This window comes from Panulirus ornatus, chromosome 28 (genome assembly GCF_036320965.1).
Source record: "Panulirus ornatus isolate Po-2019 chromosome 28, ASM3632096v1, whole genome shotgun sequence".
In the NCBI taxonomy this organism is placed as follows: domain Eukaryota; kingdom Metazoa; phylum Arthropoda; class Malacostraca; order Decapoda; family Palinuridae; genus Panulirus; species Panulirus ornatus.
In genome coordinates, this window is record NC_092251.1 from 8,983,500 (window position 1) to 9,011,167 (window position 27,668).

At 36.3% G+C, this 27,668-nt stretch overlaps 1 protein-coding gene across 3 annotated transcripts; it reads right to left on the reverse strand.

Annotated features, from left to right (window-relative positions):
• Positions 1–70: 70 nt before the first annotated feature.
• IFT54 (intraflagellar transport 54) lies at positions 71–27,668 on the reverse strand. 3 transcript variants are annotated; one of them, XM_071678717.1, is made up of 16 exons: positions 27,395–27,668; positions 26,589–26,706; positions 25,877–25,989; positions 24,929–25,039; positions 22,574–22,891; positions 20,297–20,475; positions 18,617–18,731; positions 18,299–18,347; positions 16,490–16,621; positions 12,706–12,894; positions 11,466–11,694; positions 8,393–8,642; positions 6,027–6,203; positions 3,248–3,362; positions 2,441–2,549; positions 71–1,547 (listed from the first exon to the last, which is right to left on the reverse strand). In XM_071678717.1, the coding sequence occupies exons 1-16, from the start codon at positions 27,527–27,529 to the stop codon at positions 1,388–1,390; spliced, it is 2,499 nt and encodes an 832-aa protein (XP_071534818.1). In that variant the 5' UTR covers positions 27,530–27,668; the 3' UTR covers positions 71–1,387. The 3 variants fall into 3 exon arrangements, with proteins under 3 accessions (XP_071534818.1, XP_071534820.1, XP_071534819.1); XM_071678719.1 differs by lacking the exon at positions 22,574–22,891; XM_071678718.1 differs by lacking the exon at positions 16,490–16,621 and having other exon boundaries at positions 27,395–27,667.

Here is a 27,668-nt window from a genome sequence, read left to right on the forward strand (position 1 = left end):
TAATGCAGAAGTATAAAATAATAACTAGAGAGAAATAGGTGGTAGTAGGGAAAACAATAAAAGATGGAGATGTGGGAATATAGTCATGTTTGAAGGACTGTGTGGAGTTTAATATAACATTAAGTGATGTACCATACTTCAATGTGTTGTATGGAAATAAAACTTGATATTTGTATACAGTTGCCTCATTGAAATTGTTACTTATAAGACAGCAGAGTACAGTATTTCTAATCATCTGCACAGAGCACAGAAGAACGACTATAAAATGATATAAATTAAGACAATCTATTAAACTACTTTTCAGAACATCCTCTTGCACTGACCTTTTTGGAGTCATTTTGAAATTAAAAATTCACACTAACAATCAGTGAGAGCAATATTCATGAGTGAAATGTTCCCATATGGTCCCTGATGAGGTACATGTCCAGTTTTAATGATAAATTTCATGTCGTTGCTCAGCATAAAAGAAAACCTGGAAATGTACTTAAAAGTATTAACTACTTTGTACATTCTCTGTGTGGGCGATGAAATATAAAAAGATTGTGACTCAATAAATGATTAAGTAACTAAGTAATATATCTAGAAAATGGGTAAGGTATTCTTTGAAAAAGAGTTATAAAAGGTAAGATACAACATAAAATCATGAGTGGCATCCCTATGTTTACCTTCTCCTGAGGTCTATAGGAGGGGCATTAAAGGATTGGACATGTTTGTACCCTTATCACTAACTAACTAACTACTAACATGTTTTACCCTACCAATGTAATACAATTTATTGTTATGACACTTTCAAACCCTTTTAATTAATATAAAACACCAGAAGTAGTTGAAAAGACAGAATATATGAAACACTTCAAGAATAAATATTACAAAGACAAATTCTGTACACTTTGAACTACTCTGTATCACATTAGAAAACTTCATTCTGTGATCAAGTTTCAGATCACTAAAATAGTTGCTTGATGGGCTTAGTAAATCTGATAATGGACGTGGTTTGAATTTGTAACATTCTAATGAAATAATCATGCCAAGGCTCTTGTATTTAAAGGACCATCAACATAAACCAGAAGGAAGAAAAAATAACAGCATGTTAACAAAAGAATGAATTCATCTTTAAATAGACACCTGCTGAGTCACTTATCATATTTATCATAAAAATCTGGTTAACATCTATAGTTTGTGCTTATTACATAAATTTCATTCTTTACTACATATATACATTATGAATAAATAGTCCTCTAGCAATCAACAAAAAGCATTCTTCTCTCTAAGGATACATATCTATAAAAAAATAATAATCATATCTAATTTATGAGATTCTATACATTGAGATAAACCAGTATGTGCATAACAATATGAAATGACTTCATCACATATATCTGCTGCCTCAGATATTCAAATTTATGCCTGCCATTAGGCGTGAAATTTTTTCACTGTTCCTCAGGATGTTTGATTTAATGGTAGACAACTTATCTCGCTGTTCTTGAACTGCTGTCTCTAGTTCAAGAAGTTGAGATCGCAAAGGTTCTAGTGCTTGCTCAGTTAAACTGCAAAAATAGAAAATAACATTTCCTTTTTTGGTGCAATATGAATATCTTCTTTTGAATATTCCTTACATCATACTTAATGAATAATGCAATATCTATTAAAAAAATTTTGAAGCCCTTGTGAAATATGTTAAGTCCTGCTGATCAATAAGTATAACAGAATTTACAGAAAGTGAAATGATTGAAGAAGATGGTAAAATATCAACTAATAGCCAGTGAAAATCACTTATTTAAACTAGACTCTTCAAATGCCATCACCCTTAAGTAGATATTTCACAATATGTTACTTTGGAAAGGGAAGACAACTCATGAAACATGGTGAAAGTCATAGTTAATGCTTGCAAAATGTGTAACCAAAAGACATCCTGAGGGACGCCTAAAAAATTGCCTCAAATATAATGCTGTAATTATTATAAAGTATTTAGAAAATGTATTTATTTTTGCGTGTGTGGACATGTATGTATATACATGTGTATGGGGGTGGGTTGGGCCATTTCTTTCGTCTGTTTCCTTGCGCTACCTCGCAAACGCGGGAGACAGCGACAAAGCAAAATAAATAAATAAATAAATATTTAGAAAATGTACATAGAATCAATCAGTATGGAGGTAATGTCTTAATCTATGTTATACAATTTCTGGGGTCGTAAGGACCTGGCTCCAAGCAAGTAATTTTTTAAGTTATGGTAGTAATTTTGCTAAGAAAATAAAACTTTCTTTACAGGCTCCAGATGATTTGTCTTGAAATGATAGTTATGTGGAAGTTTTTTGCATTCAACATCCTGCTTAGCACACAAAACAACAACTTACAGAATTTGGATACACATATCAGACTCATTTGAATACATGCTTTAATAAAGTAATATCCAACTTGTAAAATATACTAAAGATAGTACCTTTGTTCACGCCTCAGAGTTTGTGTCAGCTGTTTGTTCTCACTTCGCCACATCTCCAGTTCCTTCTGCATGGAGTCTAGGTCCTCTTGAAGATAATCAAGCATTTTGGCTGTAAGAAAGAATATACCTGATACCTCTATGAGATTTTTTCATAATGAAACATTAAGTATAATGACTTTCATTCAGCACTTTCAATCATTTACTGTTTTACTGTAATTCAATTAACATTCAGATTCATCACCCTAAATTGCCTGTCGCTTTTAATCCCCAATATAACTGGTGGACCTCATTGCTGCTTTTTAGCCTTTAGCACCTCACCATTAACAAGCCACTGGCAGAGGACACGTTTCCCAAAAGGAAGCATGTCCAAAAGACCAAAATTTCAGTGCACTGTGTTTGCCTGTTTTAAAAACTAATTTCTTAATGGAATTGGGCAATGTCTCCACCTTTGGTTCCATCCCTCAGGGTGTTCTAACAAGTACATCAAAAGAAGGCAGAGTGGGACTTGGATACTTTAGAAAACTAGAGTATCCCCTTGAGGCACTGAATTTTAACTTTTACCAATTGTTGAGCTCTCTGGTAGCAGCATCTCCCAATGTCACTGGTTATGATACTGCCGAAATGCAAAAGTATATATTGACATATCTTCTGCATATTACCTTTATGACAACCAACCTTGCAAGCATTATGTATGTCACTATAAAAAACTTTTTGAAAATATCACTTTGTTGAATGAATACATTATATCCCAATTGCATTAAATTTACACCATTTTGCTTTCATCAATATGTTATTGCTAAAACTTACCTAAAGGATTGACAGATCTAGTGATGGATTGAATGGAACCACTGAGTTTTTGTACATCTTTTTGAATCAGTTCTCGTTCTTTCTTACGGTTGGTATCACTCAAAAGAGACTGCTCCTGTTTCAGGAAAGATCAAGTAACTAGTTAGGCAAAAGCATTTTGAAGTGGGAGACATTCTGTGTTGGTAAGCAAGGAAATCTTAAAATCATACCCTGCTATAACTGCTTCATATTAATCAATTTTCTATACATTAAAATCTCTGACTGATAAGTTCTTCCTTGCGATGGAGCAGTCTATTCTTTGTAGAACAAGTGATGAGAGTCAAGCAAAATATACTCATCAATAAGAACCTCTCCAGCACAAATTTTCCCTTCATCTTTCTTTCCATTCTTTTGGGTCTTCCTCTACTCCTAGTTCCTGTTTCCACTACTCGTAGTTCCTGTTTCAACAAATTTCTAATCTTAACTAATTACAATTGTTCTGAAAGTGTTCTACTCCTACAGCTGTCTTGTTGCTCTTTCATTCAGTCTGGTTATTGGAGGCTGCAGCCTGTATTTCTAGTTAACCACAAAATCCTGGTTGGACATAGCACATGACGTAGGGAACACATCCATTCTAAACAACTTTCCAGAATTCCACACTCAATAATCAGTATTTCAAATGGTTTTGGAAATGTATAAATAATTTTGGGTCCCAGTATGTTGCTCTCTCCTACTATGCTTATGGCCCTTTTGAATTTCATTCGTACTAATTTAGTAAACCATGGCTGTTGTGCAAAGAGGGAAAAATTTCTGGAAGCAGATTAAAAACAATTTCTTTTATGATTTTCGAAGCGTAAATTATGATAAATCTCTAGTGTCTGTCTGCACTCTAAAGAGCACAGCCTCAGTGCTATACAGCGTTCAAAGTAGTTTAGCTTTCTAAGTCTCAAAGACCATTATGCAAGATCTTTACAAAAATCCTCTCCTTGTCTCTAGAGTTGACATTGGCACACAACGATTTCTAGTTGGGAGATGATAATTGCCTTGAACAGCAAGACTATTACTTTTACTTTTCTTGTCTTGTAGGTCCAAACAATCTAGCCTGAAAGGCATGATCAATGACTTAACCACTTGTCTCAAAAATATTGATAGAATCCAACCTGCTATCATTTTTGAAAAGGTAACTATGATTCTGTGAACATTGTATGTTCAATGAATGTATTATTATCCACTGCCCCTCAAAGATGTGACAGCGCTCATTTTTGTTTGGTATTCTGCACTGTTTGTAATTTCTTCACATCTAAAACAAAGATATTGAAGCTTTTTCCATTCAAGAGCATTTTATCATGAATGGCTTGTTAGACGACTTGATTTATGTCTAGTTGAATTCTTTACTGTCTCCTACTCATGAAATTTCCATATTTTTTGTTTTTCTTTTTGGTATCAAATGCAGAGATGATATGAAATTTGCTGTTCATTCTTATATCTATGTCAGGAATGAAAACAAGAAACAACAGAGGTCCAAGTACAGCTCCTTGGGAAGAGGGCTTCTTACCAAAACAGTGCTGTGGTATGTTAGTATATCTATCTTCCCACTTTTATAGTTATTCCAATTTTACTTACCTATGCACTATGACACCATGGTCACATCTGTCAAAAGCTTTTGCAAAGTTTATGTTCATGACATAAGCTTTTCGTCTTCTCCAGTCATGGAAAGAAACTTCAAGACATGCAAGAAAAGGTGTAAGCTTAAGAATATCCTTAAGAAATGACCAGGAACTCTGATCCATTCCTATATGTGATTCTCCATTGAACATATCTGGGGAAACAAGAAACAAACACAAAACAAGAAGTTGGTACTTCATGGCATGTGTTCAGTAATTCTGCCTGCCTCTCTGATTTTCCTAAAAGAATTGCCTGTATAGCATTCAGTATACAGTGGTAGTTAGAAAAGAGACACAACATTTAACAGTCTCTTAGACTTAGAATGTTATAACACTGCTCAAACTGGCACTTACAATGAAAAGTGAAACCATACAACCCAGCTGCCTTCTGGTTACCGTGGTAAAAAATAATGGAATACTGTTGATGATATATTCAGAGGATGCCAGAGCCATGAAGGTTGTGAGAGTGATTAAAGGCCACTAAAGTATGTGATGATTATCATGTCAGTGTGCTATTATCATCAGCCACATTTTCTAATTTTCCATCTATATTCAATACACAGGATAAGGAAAACCTGATCACAGTTATGATGAGTATGGAAATGAGTTAATTTGATTAGAAGCATTAATGAATTTCAGTTTTGTTGTATCATTCCCAGTATCAATACCTAAGTCATGTAATAAGACTCCATATAGAATAAACACTTTTTTCTTTTCTTTTAAACTATTCGCCATTTCCCGCGTTAGCGAGGTAGCGTTAAGAACAGAGGACTGGGCCTTTTTTGGAATATCCTCACCTGGCCCCCTCTGTTCCTTCTTTTGGAAAATTAAAAAAAAAAGACGAGAGGGGAGGATTTCCAGCCCCCCGCTCCCTCCCCTTTTAGTCGCCTTCTACGACACGCAGGGAATACGTGGGAAGTATTCTTAATCCCCTATCCCCAGGGATAATAGAATAAACACATCCTGCAAATTAAAAAAAATCAGTTTCTTAAAATACTCTGAAGCACTTATTATCACTTGCATTAACCATGTAGCATTATCATAATATCAGTAAACAGAACATTATTTCTTTTAATCACAGAAAAAATTAAATCTCAGACACCAGCTCAGTCTTGCTTTAGAAGTATTGTACTCACAATTGGAACTCGTCTATGACCTGGTGTCTCGGGTGAAAATGCATTTCGACGCCCATCCTCAAGCTCCTTTTTGGTTTCTAATATCTGAGCAACTAGAAGGCCTGCTCCCTCACCATCTTCTCCAGCAGCAATGGCTGCTGCTGCAGCTCCACTAGATGCCACAGCATCTAAGGGCAACTGAAATGACATAAAAGTACATGGTACAAAGCAGCAACTGCTAATCATATTTCTTTTATTCATCCCTCTGCCATAATGTTTACATTCAGCTTTAGAAAATTTTTATGAAAGCAAAAATCACTTTGTACTACACATAAATAATCTGTCTTTACCATTTCTATACAAAGAATAAGATTTTCTCTCCTTGGGCAGCATCTCATCTCTTTTCTATCATTCTCTTTCCTGTATTCTTTGTCTCTTCACTAAGATTGTTCTCCACACCCACCCCTTTATGGTACTGCTATAGAAGTGATTTCTTCATATCTCTTCTGATTTTTCTTTTCCTTGGGACTTATTGTATTCCTTGGTTGACCCTATTTGAAAGAACTAATCATTCATGACACTATTTACATGACTTAGGAACCCGAGAGTAATCATGTCTTCCCTTCACCTCTTTCGAATTGAAGCCTATATTGCTGTCTTCTCCATGTTGCTTTTTGTGTGCACTGTTGGATTTTAGCAAATCTAATTGTCTGTAAGCAGAGTGACCATACTGGTAATGTACAATCCCAATGGCATCTAATATTTATTCATTTTATATTCATTTTGCTTTATCACTGTCTCCCGCGTTAGCAAGGTAGTGCAAGGGAACAGACAAAAGAATGGCCCAACCCATCCACATACCCATGTATATACATACACGTCCACACACGCAAATATACATAACATCTCAACGTATACATATATATACACACACAGACATATACATATATACACATGTACACAATTCATACTGTCTACCTCTATTCATTCCCATCGCCACCCTGCCACACATGAAATAACAACCCCCTCCCCCCTCATGTGCGTGAGGTAGCGCTAGGAAAAGACAAAAAAGGCCACATTCGTTCACACTCAGTCTCTAGCTGTTGTGTAACAATGCACCGAAACCACAGCTCCCTTTCCACGTCCATGCCCCACAGAACTTTCCATGGTTTACCCCAGACGCTTCACATGCCCTGGTTCTAATATATGCTGTAAATATATACTTTTCTAATCTTATCTTTCTGGAAATTTTGATGGTGACCAGAGTATAGTTTCCTCCCTTTACAACACTTAATGTGTTGTTCTGGCAAAAATCTGAATGCTTTGATAGCCTCTAAATCCACCTCATTCAAGAGATTCCAGTAATTTGCTTAATACGAGATGATAGTCATAACCTGGCCTTGCTTTACTGTGTCTAACATCATCAGTTTGCATTTGGGAATGCTGAAATTCATTAACTGTGTATCTGTGCAAAGTTGGAGCCTGTCTAGGTCTCTTTATAGACAAAAGCAATCCTGGACATTGTTCATTTATTTCATAAGTTAAGCATCATCTACAAACATTTTCAGATACTATTCAAATCCTTCTGGCAAGTCATTTAAACATATCAGGATTATCAGCAACCCTAAGATGAAGACCTCTAGGACACTAGAGGATATGTGTCCTCTACTCCCTTCTGCTGAGACAGTATTAGACACACTAAAGTAATCTTCTTAGTATACCTAGCTGAAAATCCTTTTTTTTTTTTTTTCACTGCCAGCAATATGAGTTTCACACTGTCTTACAGTACTACATAAGTGACTGTAGCATATCATCACAAAAAAGTTAAGGAACAAAACCAGTGTGCACCAGAATAAAATTGGCAAATTAAGCTTAAAAAATCACAATGTCTATCAAAATGGGTTTCTCCGAGGAGAATGAAAGACAAAGAGATTAGATAATCGGGAGGATATTCAGAGGACAAAAAAAGTACAGATGATGTTCTTCAGGATTATGAATGTTTAAACAAAATGAGCATATGAAGAACTGATAAGAGAGTGCACATGAATGAGAAAGGGCAAAGTAAATAACTGGATGGTAAAGATATGAGACAAAATGATGAAATAGATGAGCAAAGCAAAGGTAATACAAGCAAATATGCACTTACCAAAGTATCAGGAGAAGCTTCAATGTAATGTATCAAAGGCAGTTTTCTAAGTGTGGTACATTGCTTATTTGTAATTGTAGATTCTTTTGTGACATGTGTATGCATAAACTTTACATGTACAAGTGAATATTTTTGATATGTGGTCCAATCATAAGTGAATGTAATAATATTTTTCATATGAATGATCTAATGCTGTATATAGTCTGGTTAAAAAGAATTTTATCTGTAGAGAAGAACTTACAGACTCATCCTCCATAGTCACGGTTGGTTTGGATTCCTCAACCATGAAATTATCATCATCATCATTATCAGCTACATTGGAAGAGAGGATTACGTTAGCCACAGGTTTACTCGTAGCAGGCCGCTGCAGTTCTTCCTTTGGGATCTCCCGTCTCTCTCGAACCCTTGGAGGTGCTGGGCGTGCACTAGGAGGCCGTGCAGAGCGCCTCCCAGTTCGAGGTCGCACGTACGTTTCTCCTGAAGGATGTTCTCTGCAAACAATTGAAAATGCTATTATCAGAAATTCATATTTATAAATCTACAAGGTCTCATTATGCTCTAATCTTGTTCAACTTAGAAATTTTCCTTTAATGTTCTTTGTGTATCAGCTTAAAACTGTTCTTATAACTTCTATCAGAACAAATGCAGCATGTCCTGATCAATCTTAAGCTTCCCTTTGACATCATAGTTAACGACTTTGCTCTTCTCATAAATGATTTGTTCTCTATCACAGAATTCACTTAAGAGAAAGTACTGTCCTAATGATGTTATTATAGGATGTCCAAGGCTGACATCCAAAAAGTGATATAGGTGGGTGCAAATAAACTTTCATTTCAACCAAATACTTCCCTAAATGCTACTTTCCTTCACTCTATAGCAAACTTTCCAAGAAAAGTGCAAAATGCATTTTGGAAATGAATATATCATTCATTTCATTTTATTAAACATAATCACTGTTTCCCACATCAGTGAGGTAGCACCAGGAAACAGATGAGAATGACTCATCCACTCATATACACATGCAAATACATAAATGCCCATATGTGCACATATACACATACATACATACAAACACACAGCCATATACATATATATGCATGTACATATTCATACTTCCTTGCCTTCATCCATACCTGGCACTACTCCACCCCACAGGAAACAGCATCGCTAACCCCCCACTTCAGCGAGGTAGTGCCAGGAAAACACAAAAATGGCCACATTTGTTCACACTCAGTCTATAGCTGCCATGTGTAATGCACCAAAACCACAGCTCTCTATCCACATCCAAACCCCACAGACCTTTCCATGGTTTATCCCAGATGCTTCACATGTCCTGGTTCAGTCCATTGACAGCAATAAATAATCTGCACATAAGAGCCCATGTCCAATTTACAAACACAACTCAGGTCCATATTTTAATCCAAAATAATATCAACTATTTCCTAATATACGTATAATATCATTTTCATAAAATCCCTGGATCCATTTCATGATGCCTTTACTGCTTAAAGATTGCACTCCCATGCATCAGAAAAATGACGATCACCTTTGCAGCAAGGTCTTTAACAAGATTGTACTCCTTTCTGTTCATTAACTATGATAAATCCTTGCCAAAGTAAACTTCTTGCTTGTAGTCTAACTTCAATCAGGCAGAGTCCATGAACACCAATATAAATTTTTTCATATGTATTTGCCATTTCCAGTGTAAGTGAGGTAGCGTTACGAACAGAGGACTGAGCCTAAGAGAGAAAATCCTCACTTGGCCCCCATCTCTGTTCCCTCTTTTGGAAAAGTAAAAACTAGAGGGGGGGGGGATTTCCAGCCTTGGGGATAGGGAAGAAAGAACACTTCCCACGTATCCCCTGCGTGTCATACAAGGCGACTAAAAGGGAAGGGAGCGGGGGGCTGGAAATCCTCCTCTTTCATTTCTAATTTTCCAAAAGAAGGAACAGAGAAGGGGGCCAAGTGAGGACATTTCCTCTAAGGTTCAGTCCTCTGTTCTTAATGCTACCTCTCTGCTGTGGAAAATGGCGAATATGTATAAATATATATATGTACATATCATCCCTGAGGATAGGGGAGAAAGAATACTTCCCATGTATTACCCTACGTGTTGCAGAAGGCGACTAAAAGGGGAGGGAGCGAGGGAATGGAAATCCTCCTCTCTTGTTTTTAATTTTCCAAAAGAAGGAACAGAGAAGGGGGCTAAGTGAGGATATTCCCTCAAAGGCTCAGTCCTCTGTTCTTCACGCTTCCTCACTAATGCGGGAAATGGCAAATAGTATGAAAAATAGAATACATATATATGTTTTTTCGCACATTCACCATTTCCAGCATTAGTGAGTTAGCATCAAAACAGATGACTGAGCCTCAGAGGGAAAATCCTCATTTGGCAAGCATACTTTTAGACTTCTAGAATGCTCAGTCTGTTACTTTCTGTACTCAGGGTGGGTCAAACTTGAGAGTTACGTAAACATCAATCATAGCAGGTTTGTACAGGGACATGGAGAACCTGGCTATGTGGGATATGGTAAACAGCCAATCCCCCAGAAATTCTATATTTCTTCTTACCTTAAGATTATCATGAAATACATATCCTCTGTGACTGAGGATCATCTGGTAGTGGTAACCTCTGCTTCAGTTGTGTAACTTTCCCCAAAGGCATCCTAATTAGTGCTGTGTTAGAATAATGTCTTGAAAATTCTCTGACAAGAAATATCAGAATTATATCACTTAAATTGCCAGTATGAATACAGAAAGAATACCACCATCATATGAAATAATATGGCATCTCATAAAAAAGCCTCTTATTCATACTTAAGTTGCCTTTGAGTGGAAAGAAGCACTTCCTCACTAATTTCATGACTATAAAAGAATGACTGTAGACAGCTGAGGTAGTGGTGGAATGCAGTGGCAATTACATTTTTGTGTGCATTAAGCAAGACTGGTATTTTTTGTCAGGTATTTGCCTATCTAGCTGATGTTAGCCTTTGGTGGATTTAAGAACTCCATAGATAAAGGGTATGTAAAGGATTAGTTCATAAAGAATATCATATGAACACATAAAGCTGTAAGGATTCTGTCAAAAGTTATTCATCATAATATTGCACCAAAGAGCCTGTTTTTTGGTTTTTGAGAAAGTATTAGCAATGATTCTTAACAATGTCCTTGATCAAATCAGGACACTGTCAAAGAAGTATGTAACTGGGATGAAAGAAAAGTTTAAGCAACATTACAGAGAACAGAGATATCACCCAACTGGAATTACCAGGTTGAAGTTACTGAAATAAAAATATTATGAGGTGAAACCTTACTCATTGTCATGTGTGGGTGGTTGTGTGAGTGGAGGTGAAGTAGGTAAAGCCCCCTCGCTAAACTGTTCCATTGCTCTCAGTGGCTGTGGACCAGGTTTAGGAGTTGCAACCATGGGCAAGTTCTCACGTTCTTTTGGAGAATGCTTGGGAGAGTCCAGAGAACCTACACCTGAGTCCGGGGGTTCCAGGTTTGGTGGAACTAATTGTCCATTCCCTCCTTGTAGCTGATCTGAAATGGTAAATAGTTTTAATCTGAAATTGTTTTTCTTAGTCTAATATGAATGGTTATTTCCTCTGTATGATGAATGGTGCACATGAAAAATCTGTGGAGTCCAGTGGACTACATAAATTTTGTGCAAGTTTATCATGACCATCATGTTCAAAGGTGTGGTTGGTTTGTGAGCAATTTTTGAGAAGTATTTCATATGAATGTCTAAATGTCCTTGGAGGAAGGGATGCTATTTGCTTGGGTAAGAAACACTTCATGTGTAAGGGTCAGGGTGGCATGGTTGGTATGAGTTTTTGGAGGAAGGGATGCTATTTGCTTGGGTAAGAAACGCTTCATGTGTAAGGGTCAGGGTGGCATGGTTGGTATGAATTTTCTTTGTTTATAGAGTTGGATGATTTTGGATCAAAGTTCAGTGTGTTCAGGAAACAGCACTAAATTGCTGCTAGTTTTTCAGTGATTAGGTTGGTGGTGGTGATGCTTTGGATCTGTATTTTTCCCTAGAACTATACCAATAGTTAGTGACTTTATTTGAGTAAATTTCTTTGCTTTTTGAGTTCTGCAATTTGTGGGCTAAAGTCTGGGTTATAGTGACTTTTGTTAGCTTGGTTAATAATACTGTTGAAACATGAGATGGCATGATGTCAGGATGGAAAATCATCTAAGATAAAGTTTTGAAGCCTTAAAGAAGAGATATTGTCCATGACATATCTTTGGAGGGCTAATCAATTCATTTTGAAAGTGTAAGGCAATCCCTCTTATAACATATCACAACAACATTAAAGACAGCTCTAGTCTGAAGTATAGCTAGATCAAACTATTAACATCATCACATCAAATTATTACAGAGGGCTATAACTTTACGAACTGCTGGGTCAACATTATCCAAATCATCTTACTAATAACAAAAAACTAAAGCTTAAAGAAGAGCTAGGTTACTTCTCTCTACATCATACAATTACAGGGAGCCATAGCTTTAAGAAATGATGGGTAATACTTCTGAGATCATCTTACCATGATCAGGAGCCATAGCTTTAAGTATAGCTGGGTCAATGTTGTTATTTTCCCCAACAAGTGTGTCTGATATTACAGGTGGCTCTCCTCCTTCACCAGATTTATTCTCCTGCACCCCACTAACCACCTGAACTAATGATTCAGGTTCAGCAGGCACCATTAAACCATCCTCAGCTGCTGTATTGAGACCTAAAGTGAAGACAGGAATTATGACATAAGAATAAAACTACCTAAAAAAATTGGCTTTCATCTTGTAAAAAGCATGATTTTGATTGAGAACTATCACTTGCCCCCTCTGTCATATTCAGAAGCTTTCTAACTACTCCATCTATCTATGTAAGCTATATCTCTAAAACCCATTTCCTCCAGGAACTCCCACCAAAGGGATGGCCATGGCAAAAGAGTCACCACTTTTTCCTGTCCTTACATTCCTCCCTCGCATACACCAATCCACGCATTCTTCCATCATTTCTCTCCCTCCAGTACTCTTCCACTCTATTTCCCCATGTCACTGATGGTCTTTCTCTCAACTACATCAGGTATCCTATGCCTCTCAATCAAGTGTATTCTCAACTACCATATCACCAATTCTTGCATTTAGATCCCCTACCTCAGAGATTTCATCCCTTGCATCAAAATTGCCGAAGAACTCACTTCAGCTCTCCCAGCCACCAGTTGCATAAACCTGATAATCACTCACCTCTCAGTCTATTCTAATTCTTATCCAAATCAGTCTTGAACTCACTTCTTTACACTCTATAACACAGTCCTGCAGGTCCTCCTTCAACATAAGTGCCAACTACTCCTTTGCTACTGCCCTTGAAAACTCTAAACTTTGAAACACGAACATTCCTAAACCATTCTATCCCTTTCTCCTTCACCTTAGACTCAATCAGATCCAAAATATCTAGCTTCCTCTTATCAAACCATAGCAATTAATCTCTCTCTTCTCATTCTCATTTCATCCATCCAATTTCAGATATCCCAGCCTCACCCTTCAGGAAGCAATCTTTGCTTGGCTCTTTCTTTTGTTCCTGTTTTTGGAAAGAGATAATACAAGAGGTGAAGGGTTACCAGCCCCCAGCTCCTGTCTTGTAGTCACATCCTATGACATGCAGGAGATGTGTAGGTACTTTTCTCACTCTTGTATCCCAGGGATAAAAGAAGTTTGTCTTTTAGGAATGACAATCAAGTGAATTACATATCAAATATTATATGGGAGAGATGGAGAGAAATTTTCTGCTTGTGAACTGAGTTCTAGCAACCTAAATATATGTGTGACACAAAAAACAGCAACCTGGAGCTGGGAGGGGAAACATAAAAGCCACTGTGCTAATGTCCGTACTCCTCCTGACATCCAGGAAGAAGTACTCCCATTGTCAGTTCCTGCCTACCACCTACTACCTATATATCAATATCATGCAAAATAGATATACGAATCAATATGTGATAACACAAACACTGAAAAGTGCCAATACAACAATACCATACTAATGTAACATAAACAAGATAAAAATATAAGCATACTCATACATTTGGCTGCATAGACTGGCTGATGTCATATCCCATGATGCCTTATGCAAACTATTGGTATAACCAAGTGCATTTGAATGAGTTCTACACATCAAGGAGTGGTCTTTTATTCAATACCACAGCAAAAATATGGGAAATATCTTTTTAGTTTTTGCTCCCACTAGCCACAGTAAGGTAAGGAGGCTCTTTTCCCACCTGCAGTGAAAGGATTAATCTAGTCATAGCATGAGTATACTTCTGAGTGTCTGTAGTTGCAATTCCAGTGTTAACTGCAGCCTCTGGCATCAAAGCTTCCAAAATAGCACAGAACTTTGGATAAGATGGAATGTTTATATTGATGAACTTCAAAAAGAATAAGAATAAGCTATGTCCTGTTGTGAGGAGAACAACAGGGCAAATGAGGATAATACTGAAGAGACCAGGCGGGAAAGTGGTTACAGACAGATGTGAAAAAGATACAAAGCAAGGATTTTGAGGGACTTCTGAGTGTGTTAAATAAGTAGGTCTGACCAGATTTGGGATGCAGAGTAAGTCATGGTAAGTAGAGTGGTAAAAAGAGAGGAAGCAAAGAAAGGCATGTGCAAGAGGAATTGTGTTAAAGTTTTGGGGGTGGCTGGAATGGCAACTGACTTTCTCAAGAAAATAGGTGATAGTGCTGTTGTCTGACCAACTTGGCCGTTTGAAATATTCTGGGGGTAAAACTATATTTCAGTCCTCCGTCAAGCAAGGGGTCTGTCAAAAAAAATGCTCACACAACATACACATAAATCAAGAAAATTCTTATGACAAAGACTTGAAGAAGATTGGGGGTAGCTTTTACTTTCTACCGTATAAATAAATAACTAAAGAATCCTCTTATGGCATTCATAATGAAAAGAGTGCATATGTATGAATGTAAGTTCGTACCATATGAAGAATAAATGTGGGAGTGAATATGAGCTGGGTTAGGTTAAGCTAGTGTTAGGGTCAGCTAGCCTAAGCTAGCAATGAAATACCCACAGATGCTTAATATCTATAAGGAGTGAGGAATTCATGTGAAAAGTAAGAGATGGGTTAATTACGGGATATGACTAAACCAAATTAAAAGTGAGTATAAGTCAATACAGTTGTAAAACACAGATGTTTCTTGACAAGATCATAATAAAAGTTGGGCAGATTGTTTAGTTGTTTCATAGTGTATGTAGGAGGAAGATGCTGAAAATAAATGCAAGGAAGGGCAATGTTGTTTTGCTTGAAAATGATGGGTAGTATTAGCATAATAAAGATTTTGTAAGAAGAATTAAAAACAGTCAGTAATTGTACAAATCTGGACTAGTGTTCAACAGCGATGGCATGGGGCATTGTTAATTCTATCTTGAATGCACTTATCCACTCGCAACCAATCTTTAAAATAAACATGTCCCAGAAAAAGTTTAAGTTCAGTTGTCCTATGATTTTGTAGCATCTTAGCACTAGGCAACTCCTCTGTTATTTCTCTACAAAAGTGGATTATGCTAAAATACAGAACATTGAATGTGAATACAATTGTGGGTAATTAATACAAGAGAAATTGTGAGTTTTAGTCTCTATAGTGTTCATGGAAGAACTGAAAGGTACCATCAATGTTTTAGCCCAAGCCATTGACATTAAACTATCATATGATGGGAGATTTTCATGTATTGGGCATACTGCATTTAATCACACTTTTCTACTAATTCAAACAAGTTTTCAACTAGGAGTGCATCTCACAGAGGTAAAAGTAAGCAAATGTAAAGGGAAGCATTTAGGTCTCTGTCTTGATGAAGGATTCTATGACGTGCTGAAGTAAAGGTATAGGAGAGGGAGATTCAGTATCAAGCATCTTGCTATATAAAGAAAAAAGATCTATGGGATAAACAAGATAAATATATATAAATATATGCGTAAGCAAAAAAGTTGTGTTTGTTTCAAAATTTTGTGCTTATCACAAGTACACAAAAGGTGAAAATGATAAATAGCCATATCTTAACAACCCAAGAAACACTCATTGTAGGTTAATACCATATTCAGTGTATAATACTCAGTATCAATATAAAAGAATTTTAGCAACAAATTGAAAACAGCTGCAAATATTTCCAATGAGATTAAAGAAATTAATTATTATGGATATGAAAATTCCATCATAAAAATTCTTACAGTTTTTGTATCACCTCTACCATTTTTCTTAATAAATAAACTGGGGTTGCATATGGCTATCAAGTAAACACAGACTTTCCCTTTGATTTGAGAATACCTTCATTATCCATATTATCAAAGAATGGTTCAGGCTCAGGGGGAACCTCAGACTCATCTGGGGTTGCTTCCTGTGTGACTATGCCTTCATCTATGGACTCGGCTACAACTTCCGCAGCTTCCTCACTAACATCTACATACCAAGATGAACTGTTATACTATAACTCTACATTAAATCCTTAAGTGATAATAAAGATAAGAGAAGTGTAACTAATTGGAATGGTTTTAGTGTAACCTAATTGAAGTGGTTTTACTCACTTAGCTTAATCATCTAACTTATACAGTTGCTTAAAAACCTATTGGGCTGCATAGTGGGTTAACATAAAAAAATACCATCATCTTTTAATAGGTCTTGAATATATATAGTACTACAATATAACTAAATCACTCCAGGTTATTTCATTCTTTTGAAAGAAAAACTATTTTCATACCATACTTTATCAATATTGAATTACTTTTTACACCTAATTACAGTACATTTCCCACCTTAGCAAAGTAGCATCAGGAGCAAACAATCAAAGGCCCCATTCTGGTGTCATATATGATGTGCTGAAACTAGAGACTACTATCTACATCCAAGCCCCACAGGTTATTCAGGGTTTACCTTGACTGTCGTTCCCACGTACCATCTCTTCACCATTAGAAACATCAATTCAACATATAACAAGATCCTTAAGGTAGTATTCATACATATATATATTTTGGGTGAAGAATAAACTCTTGTTTAAAAATAAAACATCTCTTATTAACAATGAATTGTATGCTAACCTTTTGACTGCAGTAGTGAGTCAAGGCTTTTATGCTATGCTGAATTTCCCCTAAAGTATAATCATTAGAACATATCTGTCTTGTATAATGGAAGAAAATAAAACATTATTGGTGAAAATATACATACATGAATCGGAAGCCTTTGTACTTTACATAATGATGTACGAAAGTTAGATGTTACGAGGCAGACACAGAACTTTGATATGTGTCGACTCATGCACATATTAATCTTCCTCTGACTTAAAACTGAATCATATGAGATACATCCTCTCCATACAGCTTATGATTCACAAAAAATTGGAAACTTCTCTTGCATTCAGGCCCTATATTTAGATGCAAAGGCTGTATCCACTCTCCTTCATGTCTAATGAAAAATGACATGCACATTTTTTCAAATGCATTATATAAATATCTGGTGTTGTAAGGCTGCCATTTAACAAAATGAAAATCCATATTTGAATTAGTATGTGAACTTTGAGGAAGTGGATATATGAAACTCATAAACAGGTATTCCCTGCTGTGGAAGTGGATCAGTATCAGTCACAGGCAAGGGTTAAACTGTAAACAGTAAAAAGTGAGAAAAAGGAAGTAAATGCTCTGTCAACAAAATGGTGAGTGCAATTAAAAAACCTTATATCATAGTTGTCTTGATGAAGCATGAATTTCATTATTGGTAAAAAGTCTTTATTGGTTTCACCATTTCAGGAACACTTCTGTTGACAGCGAATGAAAAAGTACTAAACATCTTGGAAAGGAAAGAGGAAAAAACAGTCCTGGACACACATTTTACTCACTGGGCTCATATACTTCTCTTCATATCAAGAAATGCTGTCTTTCTCCATAAGTTCCTTTTTCATCTAAACCAACTTGTTACCAGCAGTGACATTTATTAGATATGCTTTAGGATGTCAGTTTATTTTTTGTGAAAAAGAAAAAGTTTGAGAGAAAAAGGTTAATATGGGCTGATACCAACATGGATGTGAATTTACCATCAATGTGAAATCAAGATAAATGAATTTCTGCACAGATAAAAATTTCTCACCTATTTGGGTACTTGGTGGTCTAGCTGAGTCCAATCTGGTGGCTGATTCCTGTGGAATAAAATTTAGTGCTGGAGGTTATAATACCTAAGAGAAAACGTCTTAGAGGTGCAATATAAGTGCGTGTCAATGTGATTTTTTTTCAAGTTGTCTACAAGGGATGAATATCTTTTCCATTATTATATCCATGATAACTTGCTACACTAAACCTTTACAAGCTACGATTTACCTTACTGTACCTCTACACAAAGGGGTTATCATTAATGAAAAACAAGCTACAAAAACAAAATGAATACATCTATTTGGATTTACTACTTTACCATTTCCTCCACTGCTGCATTCTGATTAAGGATCATCTCTTCACCTTCAGTTATCTTCTGTGGTGGTGAGTTTTCTTTCCCTGATTCTTTAACTTGACCCATGCGACTTGTTGGTCTGAAGATATGCAAATAACATCTACTAGACAAAAAGATGTTATGGTTTACATGTACTTATTCTATCAATTTATAATTACCCCAACACCAGTTTCTATGACAGGGTCCTACAGCCCAAGGCTACAATGTATGTAGTAACAGGGAAATGTAGATTCCCTCGGAGCAAAACATCTGAGAGAATATGAAAATGTTTTGGAAGGAGGTGAATAGTGGGAGTAGAATAATTTGGAGTGACAGAAAGGGGAGCAGTTGGGAAAGTGGTAGGAGCCAAATAAAACAGATTAAAAAGAGATGGAATGAGTATTTCATAGAACTGCTTAATGTGATGGCAGACATGATAAGTTTGGAACAAGTAGGTAAGCTGAGTGATAAGAGTCCTGCCAAATGATATCTGAAAAAAATTGAGATAGAGTGAAAGTCTTGCATATGATGAAGTTTGGCAAAGTGGTTGGGGTGAGTGGGATTGCAGTGGAGTTTCTTATAAAAGGCAATGACAGCGTAATTGATAGCTTATTCAGGTCATTTAGCATTTGTATGGCCTAAGGTGAAGTGCTTGAGAACTAGCTGGTTACATGCAAAGTGCCCTTTTTCAAAGTTAAGGGGAACAAATGTAAATGCTCAAATTACAGAGGCACAAGTCTGTTGAGTATACCAGAAAAGTGAATGACAAAGTGATGGATGCAAGCACAGAATATCTGTTTGAGGAGGAGCAATGCAGCTTTAGGAAAGATAGAGGATGCGCAGACCTGGTGTATGCTTTGAAGCATGTGTTTGAGAAATAATTGGAGAAAGAGAATGAATTCTATATGGCATATATAAATTTGGAGAAATGCCTTGTAGAAGGTGCTACCAAAACATGGGGCTAATGGAAAGTTACTATAAGCAATGAGAAGTTTCTAAAAGGATAGTAAATCATGTATGAAATTGGGAAAGAAGGAGGATGAGTGGTTTCCAGTAAATGTACCTCTGTATCAGAAAGAGTGGTTCTGAGTAAATGGAGTTTTATAAACATGGATATATAATGTCCCTATGGTTGTTTAATCTGTTTGTGGATGGGGTGGAGAGAAAGAAAGGTAAATGCTAAAGTCTTAGGAAAAGGAGTAGGTCCACAGTATTCTAGGGATAGGAGGCACAGAAGACGAAAGACATTGTTTTGAAAAATGTGTGAAAAGCAAAATCTGACAGTAAAGATAAATAAAAGGAAGGTAGTAAGATGTAGCAGGGAGAGGAGACCGGAAGGTGACCATTTTGCTTCTTGACCAAAGTATCATCTGCCATGTATTTTACCTAAGTATATCATAGGGTCATTCTACACCTCCTTACTTAAATCCCTTTCATTTAAATATTGTACTCCTTTCACAAGATTCAATGGTCTTCATGCACACTACAGAATCAGTGTTCATTTCAGTTGTTTTCTACATCTACTATGACAAAACATTTTAATTTCCTCAACACCACATTCATTTTTTGCTCTTAGGTTCTCTCCATACACTGCCTCAGTGCAAAAATGCCTTTCTTGTCTTTTCTTGACACTTAACTCAGAAGATGACATATCAAAATACTGACCTCGATTTGCTGGATTTCATTCTCTCAGGTGAACTGGTCTTAGGTTTCCTTTTTTCCTTGTCATCTTTGCCTTCCTTGCTTCTCCGTTCTTTACTCTTACTACTACTCTTCCCTTCTTCCTTCTCCTTACTCTTGTTTTTTCTACTTGATCGCTCCTTATCATCCTTACTTTTTGAACTCTGAAAAATCACATGATTTGTTAAATCATTTTCTTAATCTAATTTTAATCATATATACCTAGGACCCCTTTTACAGGGCTCTTGCAGCTACAAGACAGTACGACAATCAGTATCAAGGAAAGGCCGACTCCTTTGGAGTGAAAAGTTCTTCAACTAGCCTATAGTTCATTTCATCAACTGAGGATGATATAACTTTACTGAAGGTGGCCTTCCATCCATGGTACAACCTGGTGCAGGTTGAGTTCAGCAGCACCTATTATATTCTTACAGTGTAATAAATAACTACACCACAGGAAAATCAGAACCTGAGATAAAACTGTAGTCCTTGATTATGAATCGAATCTGAAAACTATAATCAATAATATAAACAGCCCCTAGCACCCTTTTATGGGGTTACAGCAGCTTCAAGGCTGTGCTCATATCAGAAGGAAATTGATAGTTTCTCTAGGACTGAAAAGTTCATCAAAGAGACTATGCCTCTTCATCCACTGCCAATGACAAATCTTTGCCAAAGTGACTTCAACTGCAGTGTAACCAAATGCAGGCAGAGGCCAGTAACATCCTGAAAACTATTATATATCCTCAAGACCCCTTCTCTTGGGGTTCCTGCAGCATGGAGTATGAACTTCTTTGACATAACTGTATTCGAAGAATACAACCTCACTAAATGCAACTATGAATAGAAATACAGAAAGGTTCTGTTAAAAGTCATCCCAATATACTCTATCTTGTTTCCAATAGGAGTTGTCAATAAGAAAAATACAGTAAAACCCTGTTCTAATGGACTTCAGTGGACCTAAGGCTTATCACAAACACAACTTCAACACATCCCAAGACCCTTTATGCCTATGATGCAACTACCATAATGTAGACACCAAGCACTGGCTACTCAATTGCTCTGCACAGTCTGCATATAGATGCACACACATCAGAACACTTTATGACCTGTGGTCCTCACCAGTGAATGTGGCCAACTTTTGAGTGCTGCAGGAGCCTCATAATGATATAAGGGACTCCTGGAGCAGGAAGATCAGGTAAAGTGTATATGAAAAATATAAACAGGAAAATAGCAATGCAAGAATTTTACTTTGAAAGCTCAGTTTTTGATGCTACATTAACAAGTAGGGAAAGACAAACATGTATAAATGAAATAATGAATTTATTTTACAACATATATTTCAGAAAAGAACGTTTATTAAGTTTAAAACTTATCAAAAGTAGTGTTACCACATAAGCTCATAAAAAATAATTCTTGTGAAAAAGAGTGAGATTTGAACAATGAAAAGTTGTTTCTCTCCGGGGTGGCATCCCACAAACTATTAAAGGATCTCCATGATCTCAGGGGATTAGAAGCATCTTACCCTCTAGCCTTGAAGATGCAGGAGCTCCTAGGTTATGTAATAATATACAAAATCTACACTCCTAGTCGAACTATAAATATAAACCTGGTAATGTCAATTAATAGTTGGTAGATTGGGCCTCAGGCTATTAACTGAAAAGGACTATTTGGCATCACATCATGAGATAACAATAAACCATAATTCTCAAACACCTTCCGAAGTTGTTTAATACAAATCTAAAATCATAACACTTTACTAGTAAGTGGTTCCCTGCCGAAAGGATGTCTCATAAAGAATAAAAGAAAATGAATGTACCGACAAGCTTGGAGATCCTGAGAATTATGTGGTGGTCAACCTGGTGTGGCCTGAAATTGAGCAGAATGATGACATTATTACCAGATGGTCACGCCTAAGTAAAGGGGTGTGCACTTGGAGTGAGCAAGAACTACTGCAACTGAAAGGGTGGTGTGTGAAGGATGAAAGGCATTAACCTTGCCATAAGGCAGAGGGTTAGATGTTTTTAAACCACAGAGATCATGGAAAGTCTCTCATAGCTTGTGGGACAAACTGACCAAGAGAAAAATATTGATTATGTTGTGTGATACTATCTACTGACAACATAAGAAAGTAACTTAAAACAATAAAAATATATGAATAGTGACACAAATACTTAACAAACATTGAATGAGCATTATCAAAAAACTTCAGTGACACACACACAGTAATCAAGCACAACACTTCAAACCTTCCTAGAATACCTTCACTGGAGAGCCTTTGTCTTGTGAGGGTTTAGGTGAGGATTTACCCTTGGTAGCATTTCCTGACTCATTGCCCAGTCTGAGTTCTCTGGTATTTTGGGGGTCTTGGGTTGGCCTGGATTCACTGCTAGATGTGGGGCCTTTGGTTATGATGGGATCTTTAATGACCTGAGGGGCTCTATCTGACTTAGGATCTTTGCTAACTTTGGGGTTCTGGGATAGTTTGGTGTTTTTGGTGGGTTTTGGGTCTTTGGCTTGTTTTGGATCTTTGGTTGAATTTGAGCCATTACCTCTGATACCTCTATTTTTTGCTGCTGCCTAGAAAAAAGAAAAAATCAAGAGATAAATCAGCACAAAAAAAATATTCAAATTATAAAAATAGATAAATGAAAAACTATGAATGCAAGCCATGCATGAACTAAACCGTTATCACTGCATTATTACTTCTATATTTTCATTTCCAGGGGGAGGACCAAGTGCATACAGCCTCTCAGTTCACTTACACACATCAGAACAAGCTTCTATGCTCATACAAACAATCCTCAATTTACACATGTGTCCCCATTGCCACTCCCACCTTCCTACAAAACATGAAAAGTTATTCCACAAGCATCTTCATCTGATATACACCTACCACTTACTGCATCTTCTGTAGGTTTCCTCTTCTTGTACCTTCAGCTATATCACCATATATCTTCCACATCAACCATCATTTGCCATGCATTCTTCACGGCAATGCCATCCTAAATCACTTTCATCACTACACATTTCTCAACTACTTTCTTCACACAACATCTCACATCTTCACAGTTTATTCCATCTGTTTTTCTAATTCCAACAATACTTTGCAAGTTATCCATATCTAATGGCTTCACTCTTTACCTAAAAAGACTATTTCATATACATACATCAAAACAGGGAAAGCTCTATAAAAGAAAATCTTCTTATGACTGTACCTAAAAGGAATCATTCTTATCCACAACATATTTCAATGTACTTTAGATTTTTTCCCATGCATAACTACAGTCAATTTCAGCTTTTCTACTACCATCCTTACTGATTACCACTCCTAGAAAGCTAAATTGCAAAAGTAAAGGGGAACACCAGCTTGATGAAATAAACAAATGTGGATCTAAGGTTTCTGAAAATCAAATCAAATGATTACTATCTAAAATAAAGCCTTCATGCATCAACTTTTTATTTGCAGAATAATCCTGTTACTCGCTTATGGTGCAGATACTGTATGTCTGGCAACATAATGCTGTACAGTCTTAGAAGTCATGATTAGCTGCCTCACTTACCCAGTGGTACTGAGAGCATTCAGTGAGATTTCTACAATCTCTGTTCAGCGTGATATATTTCCTATTCCAGAAACTTATCATGGGTCCTAAGAAGTTGATCCAGGAACACAATGCCTATATTTTTGCTTGGAGGCAAGAAAATACATCTGCATATGAGGTGTCAGGGCATACTAGCAGGGCCAAGTTCACCATCAAGACAAGTTTTCTAGGAGTGTAAACCCACTGTCAAACTGGAAGTCTGGGTACTTGCAGTTTCAATTGTATCTGAATTCTTCACTCTTTTACTGGCATTTCTGTTTCTACCAATGGCTCTTAATTCTTCATTCCATCTTAGTGATTTCCACATTCAGTTTCATGTTTAATTTCTTTAATTTCAACCATAGACCTTAACTGTGTCCGGACTTAAAGCTATCCAATTTATACTACATTTTTATGATTATATGATATCTTTATTATTATTATTAGCATTTGTAATATAGTTCCATCTTATTTGCATTTATAAGATATATAGTAATTACTGGAAATCTGAGAAATGTGTCATTTGCAAAGCAATGGTGTGTATACAGGAAGCTTTATCCATCATTATGCAAAGTAATTTTTCAAGTGCTATACTGTACTGTATAGTCGAATGCAATATGGATAAAGTATAAAAGCCAGTTCATTGTCAGGATCAGGAGAAAAGGTGGAAGATAGGAGTATAAGCAAGAGGTTCTGTAGAACATCCTCTTGTACTGCAGCAGAAGATAGAAATGATACACAACTGATCATCTGTTGCATCTTTGCATGCTTAAATGGAATAAGATTTATGTGGCTGACTACAAAGTAGAACTCCACTGTAAATGTTGCAAAATAAATGGGTCATAAGTGATAAGAGGGAGGCCTAAATATGGCCCACCTATTTTCTAAAGTTCTTTTACCTCAGCAGCAGCAGTTCTATAAGTGACTATGAACAATAGGTGTACTACTATACAACTTCATTCTGATTACATGCTCTGGTAACAAAATCTGTCACTTAAAGTGTAAGTGAATTTGTAACAAACCCCAAACAACATACCTCTTTCTTTCCTCTATCTTGCTTTTTATCAGATTTTTCCTTATCAGACTTTCTATTTTTTTCTGGTTTTACTCCACTAAGTACTTGCTGAACAGCAGTAGAGGAATCAATCTGAAATTAAGGAGAGTATGAACATGATAAGAGAAAAAATATGAACATGTGAAAAATGTTCTAAACAAATTTAGTATAAAACTGAGTTGCCTTGCTGAGAAGATAAAAGGGGAAAAAAATATTAATAAATCAAGCTATTTCTCTTCGAGCTATAATATGACAATAGCCCATAAATCTGATATTCTTTAACTGGTGCACTACGAGCTATGAGAGAATCTCCATGATCCCCATGGGTTTGATACCATCAGAGGCTCCTAACCATCAAGATATCATGGAGATTCATAGCTTGCAAGATAAACAGACTCTAGAGAGAAATATCCCACATGATGTCCTCTCATTATACACTTATGGCTACAAACCCATTCAAGTTACTTAAGAATACTTTCAAAATATTTAGCATTAGACTGTCATTATCACTCTGTTACACTTGTGCTCTGCTTCAACTACTTCTTAATGTGTTCTATCAATACTACAGTTCAAACCTGTGTTATCATTATTGCACAGCACATATTTATATATGAACACATTCATGATCTATATCAGTGAATTTTGGGTAGATATAACTGTGACAATTGGTACAGTATCAATGTGTTAGGGAAACAGAGTCTACCTCTTTGCTACTGAAATTGCACACTGAGGCTGGGAGATTTTGATCATAATGACAAGGTAATATGTCAAGATATTGTAAGCATGTTAAGGATTTGGACAAATATTCAAATAACATTTCTCTGAAAGCAGCACATGAGCTAACTTCAAGTAAGCAACAAATTATTAATGAATCAACATTGCTAAGCAAAATAAGAACCAAATCATTAACTTATATATACGAAAACCTACATTCTGTGCAACCGCCCGTGCCAAAGCCTGAAGCCATTCGTTGGTCTTGTCTGCTTCATGGCCAGCTACAATCTTACTTGGTCGTACTGCCAAGTTCTCCCCAGTTGCTAAAACTAAGAAAAATAATCAATTAATCAATGTTTCTAAATCAATGAGATTAAAACAGCAAAAATAAGAATGTACTCATAAACACATGAATAATATACAGTTGTTTAAATAGCCCCAGAACCCCATTTAAAGGACTCCTGTAGCTCTGAGGCTGTTCTTCACACAAGAGAAGGAAGATGTCAATGATACTGTACTCCTTTCCATTCACAAATGAGTAAACAATTTACTGAAGGTGACAATTTACTAAAGGTTAATCTAGTTAACAGGGCTGATATTAATCTGTTAAAAAATCTGTGGCACTAAGATTAATCTGAGAGGTATCATTCTGATTTGACAAGTTTACTTGCCTGTCTACACTAGTTTTCAAGAACTTTCCCAGCCTTGGATGAATCCACCTTTCCTATTAAGCTGCTGTTGTTACATCAAAGTTCTGACTTATGATCACTGAGTTTTTCTCCATAAACTAAAGAACATCACCTGTGGACCTTTTGAGTTTTTGCTATTATTTCTATAAATGAAGACTTATTCACACTAAAAGAAAAAAAGGCAAAAGCATATGGGGCTCAGTCTGTTCTTTCTGCTTCTACAAATAATGGAGACTTACTTGTTGCATCTATGCATTTTTGCAAGAAGGCTACTTTAGCTTCCTTATCCTTTATATTTTGAGAACTAAGCTCTTCATCACTAAAGAGACCAGAGAGAAATCCAGTCTCACATATAATCTGAAAAAAAAACGCTTTTATTACACATCAAAACAGAATACACTGACATAATCCAGTGAGAAAAATCACTTCACACCAGCCATATTCAAATAATATAAGTAAATACTTTTCCTATGCATTTATATATTCTTTAAATCCAGCTCCTATGCTTAGCCTGGCCCTTAGGGTAACAATTTTTTTCCACCAGCAAATCTTTCTTTTCTTTACACTTGACCCTACTTTGCCGCATCCAGAACTATTACATGCAGAATTACTAATATCATAAATAACATATATAATTAAGTGTTAATGACCTTCGATTCTGTCTAAGACTACACTTATTCACTGAAATGGAAATAGCAACAGACCACTGGGTCCTTTCGAGGCAGTCTGTGACAGTGTAAACGGTCAAAAACAACAACACAGAGCAAGAATGCAAGGAGGTGACTAGAGAGAAATACCTATAACCATTATACGAAACTAAGTAGTTGCAAATAACACCAGTCGTGGACTTAAAGCAAGACAGTTGTCAAGCCTATTTCAAATATACCTCAAGTGTTGCTTTGAAATCCTCTAAATGCTAACTCATTCCACATAATAAAACTCAGATCAATTTCATGAGTCAATACGTTACTTCTAAGGAACCTACAACATAAAGCTTTATCCACAATAGTATTCATTTAAAGTCTCTAGCTTATTCAATACTTACCGCATTGACAATGTCATGTAAGAATCGAAAAGGAGGCTTGTTTAACAACTTGTCTGTAAGAGGTGGTTTTTTAATATATTTCCCAAGTTCCTCTTGAGTCCTTTTGAGTACTTCTGGGCTCACAGCAGTACTCATATTTTTCAGTGCCTAAAGTATATATATACGCCACACATTCCCCACAGTATATCTATCTACATATATACAAGTCACGCTGTCCTCTGCAACATTTGGATCCTACAAGCTCCCAAGTTTTGTTTTGGTATTCATCGACACT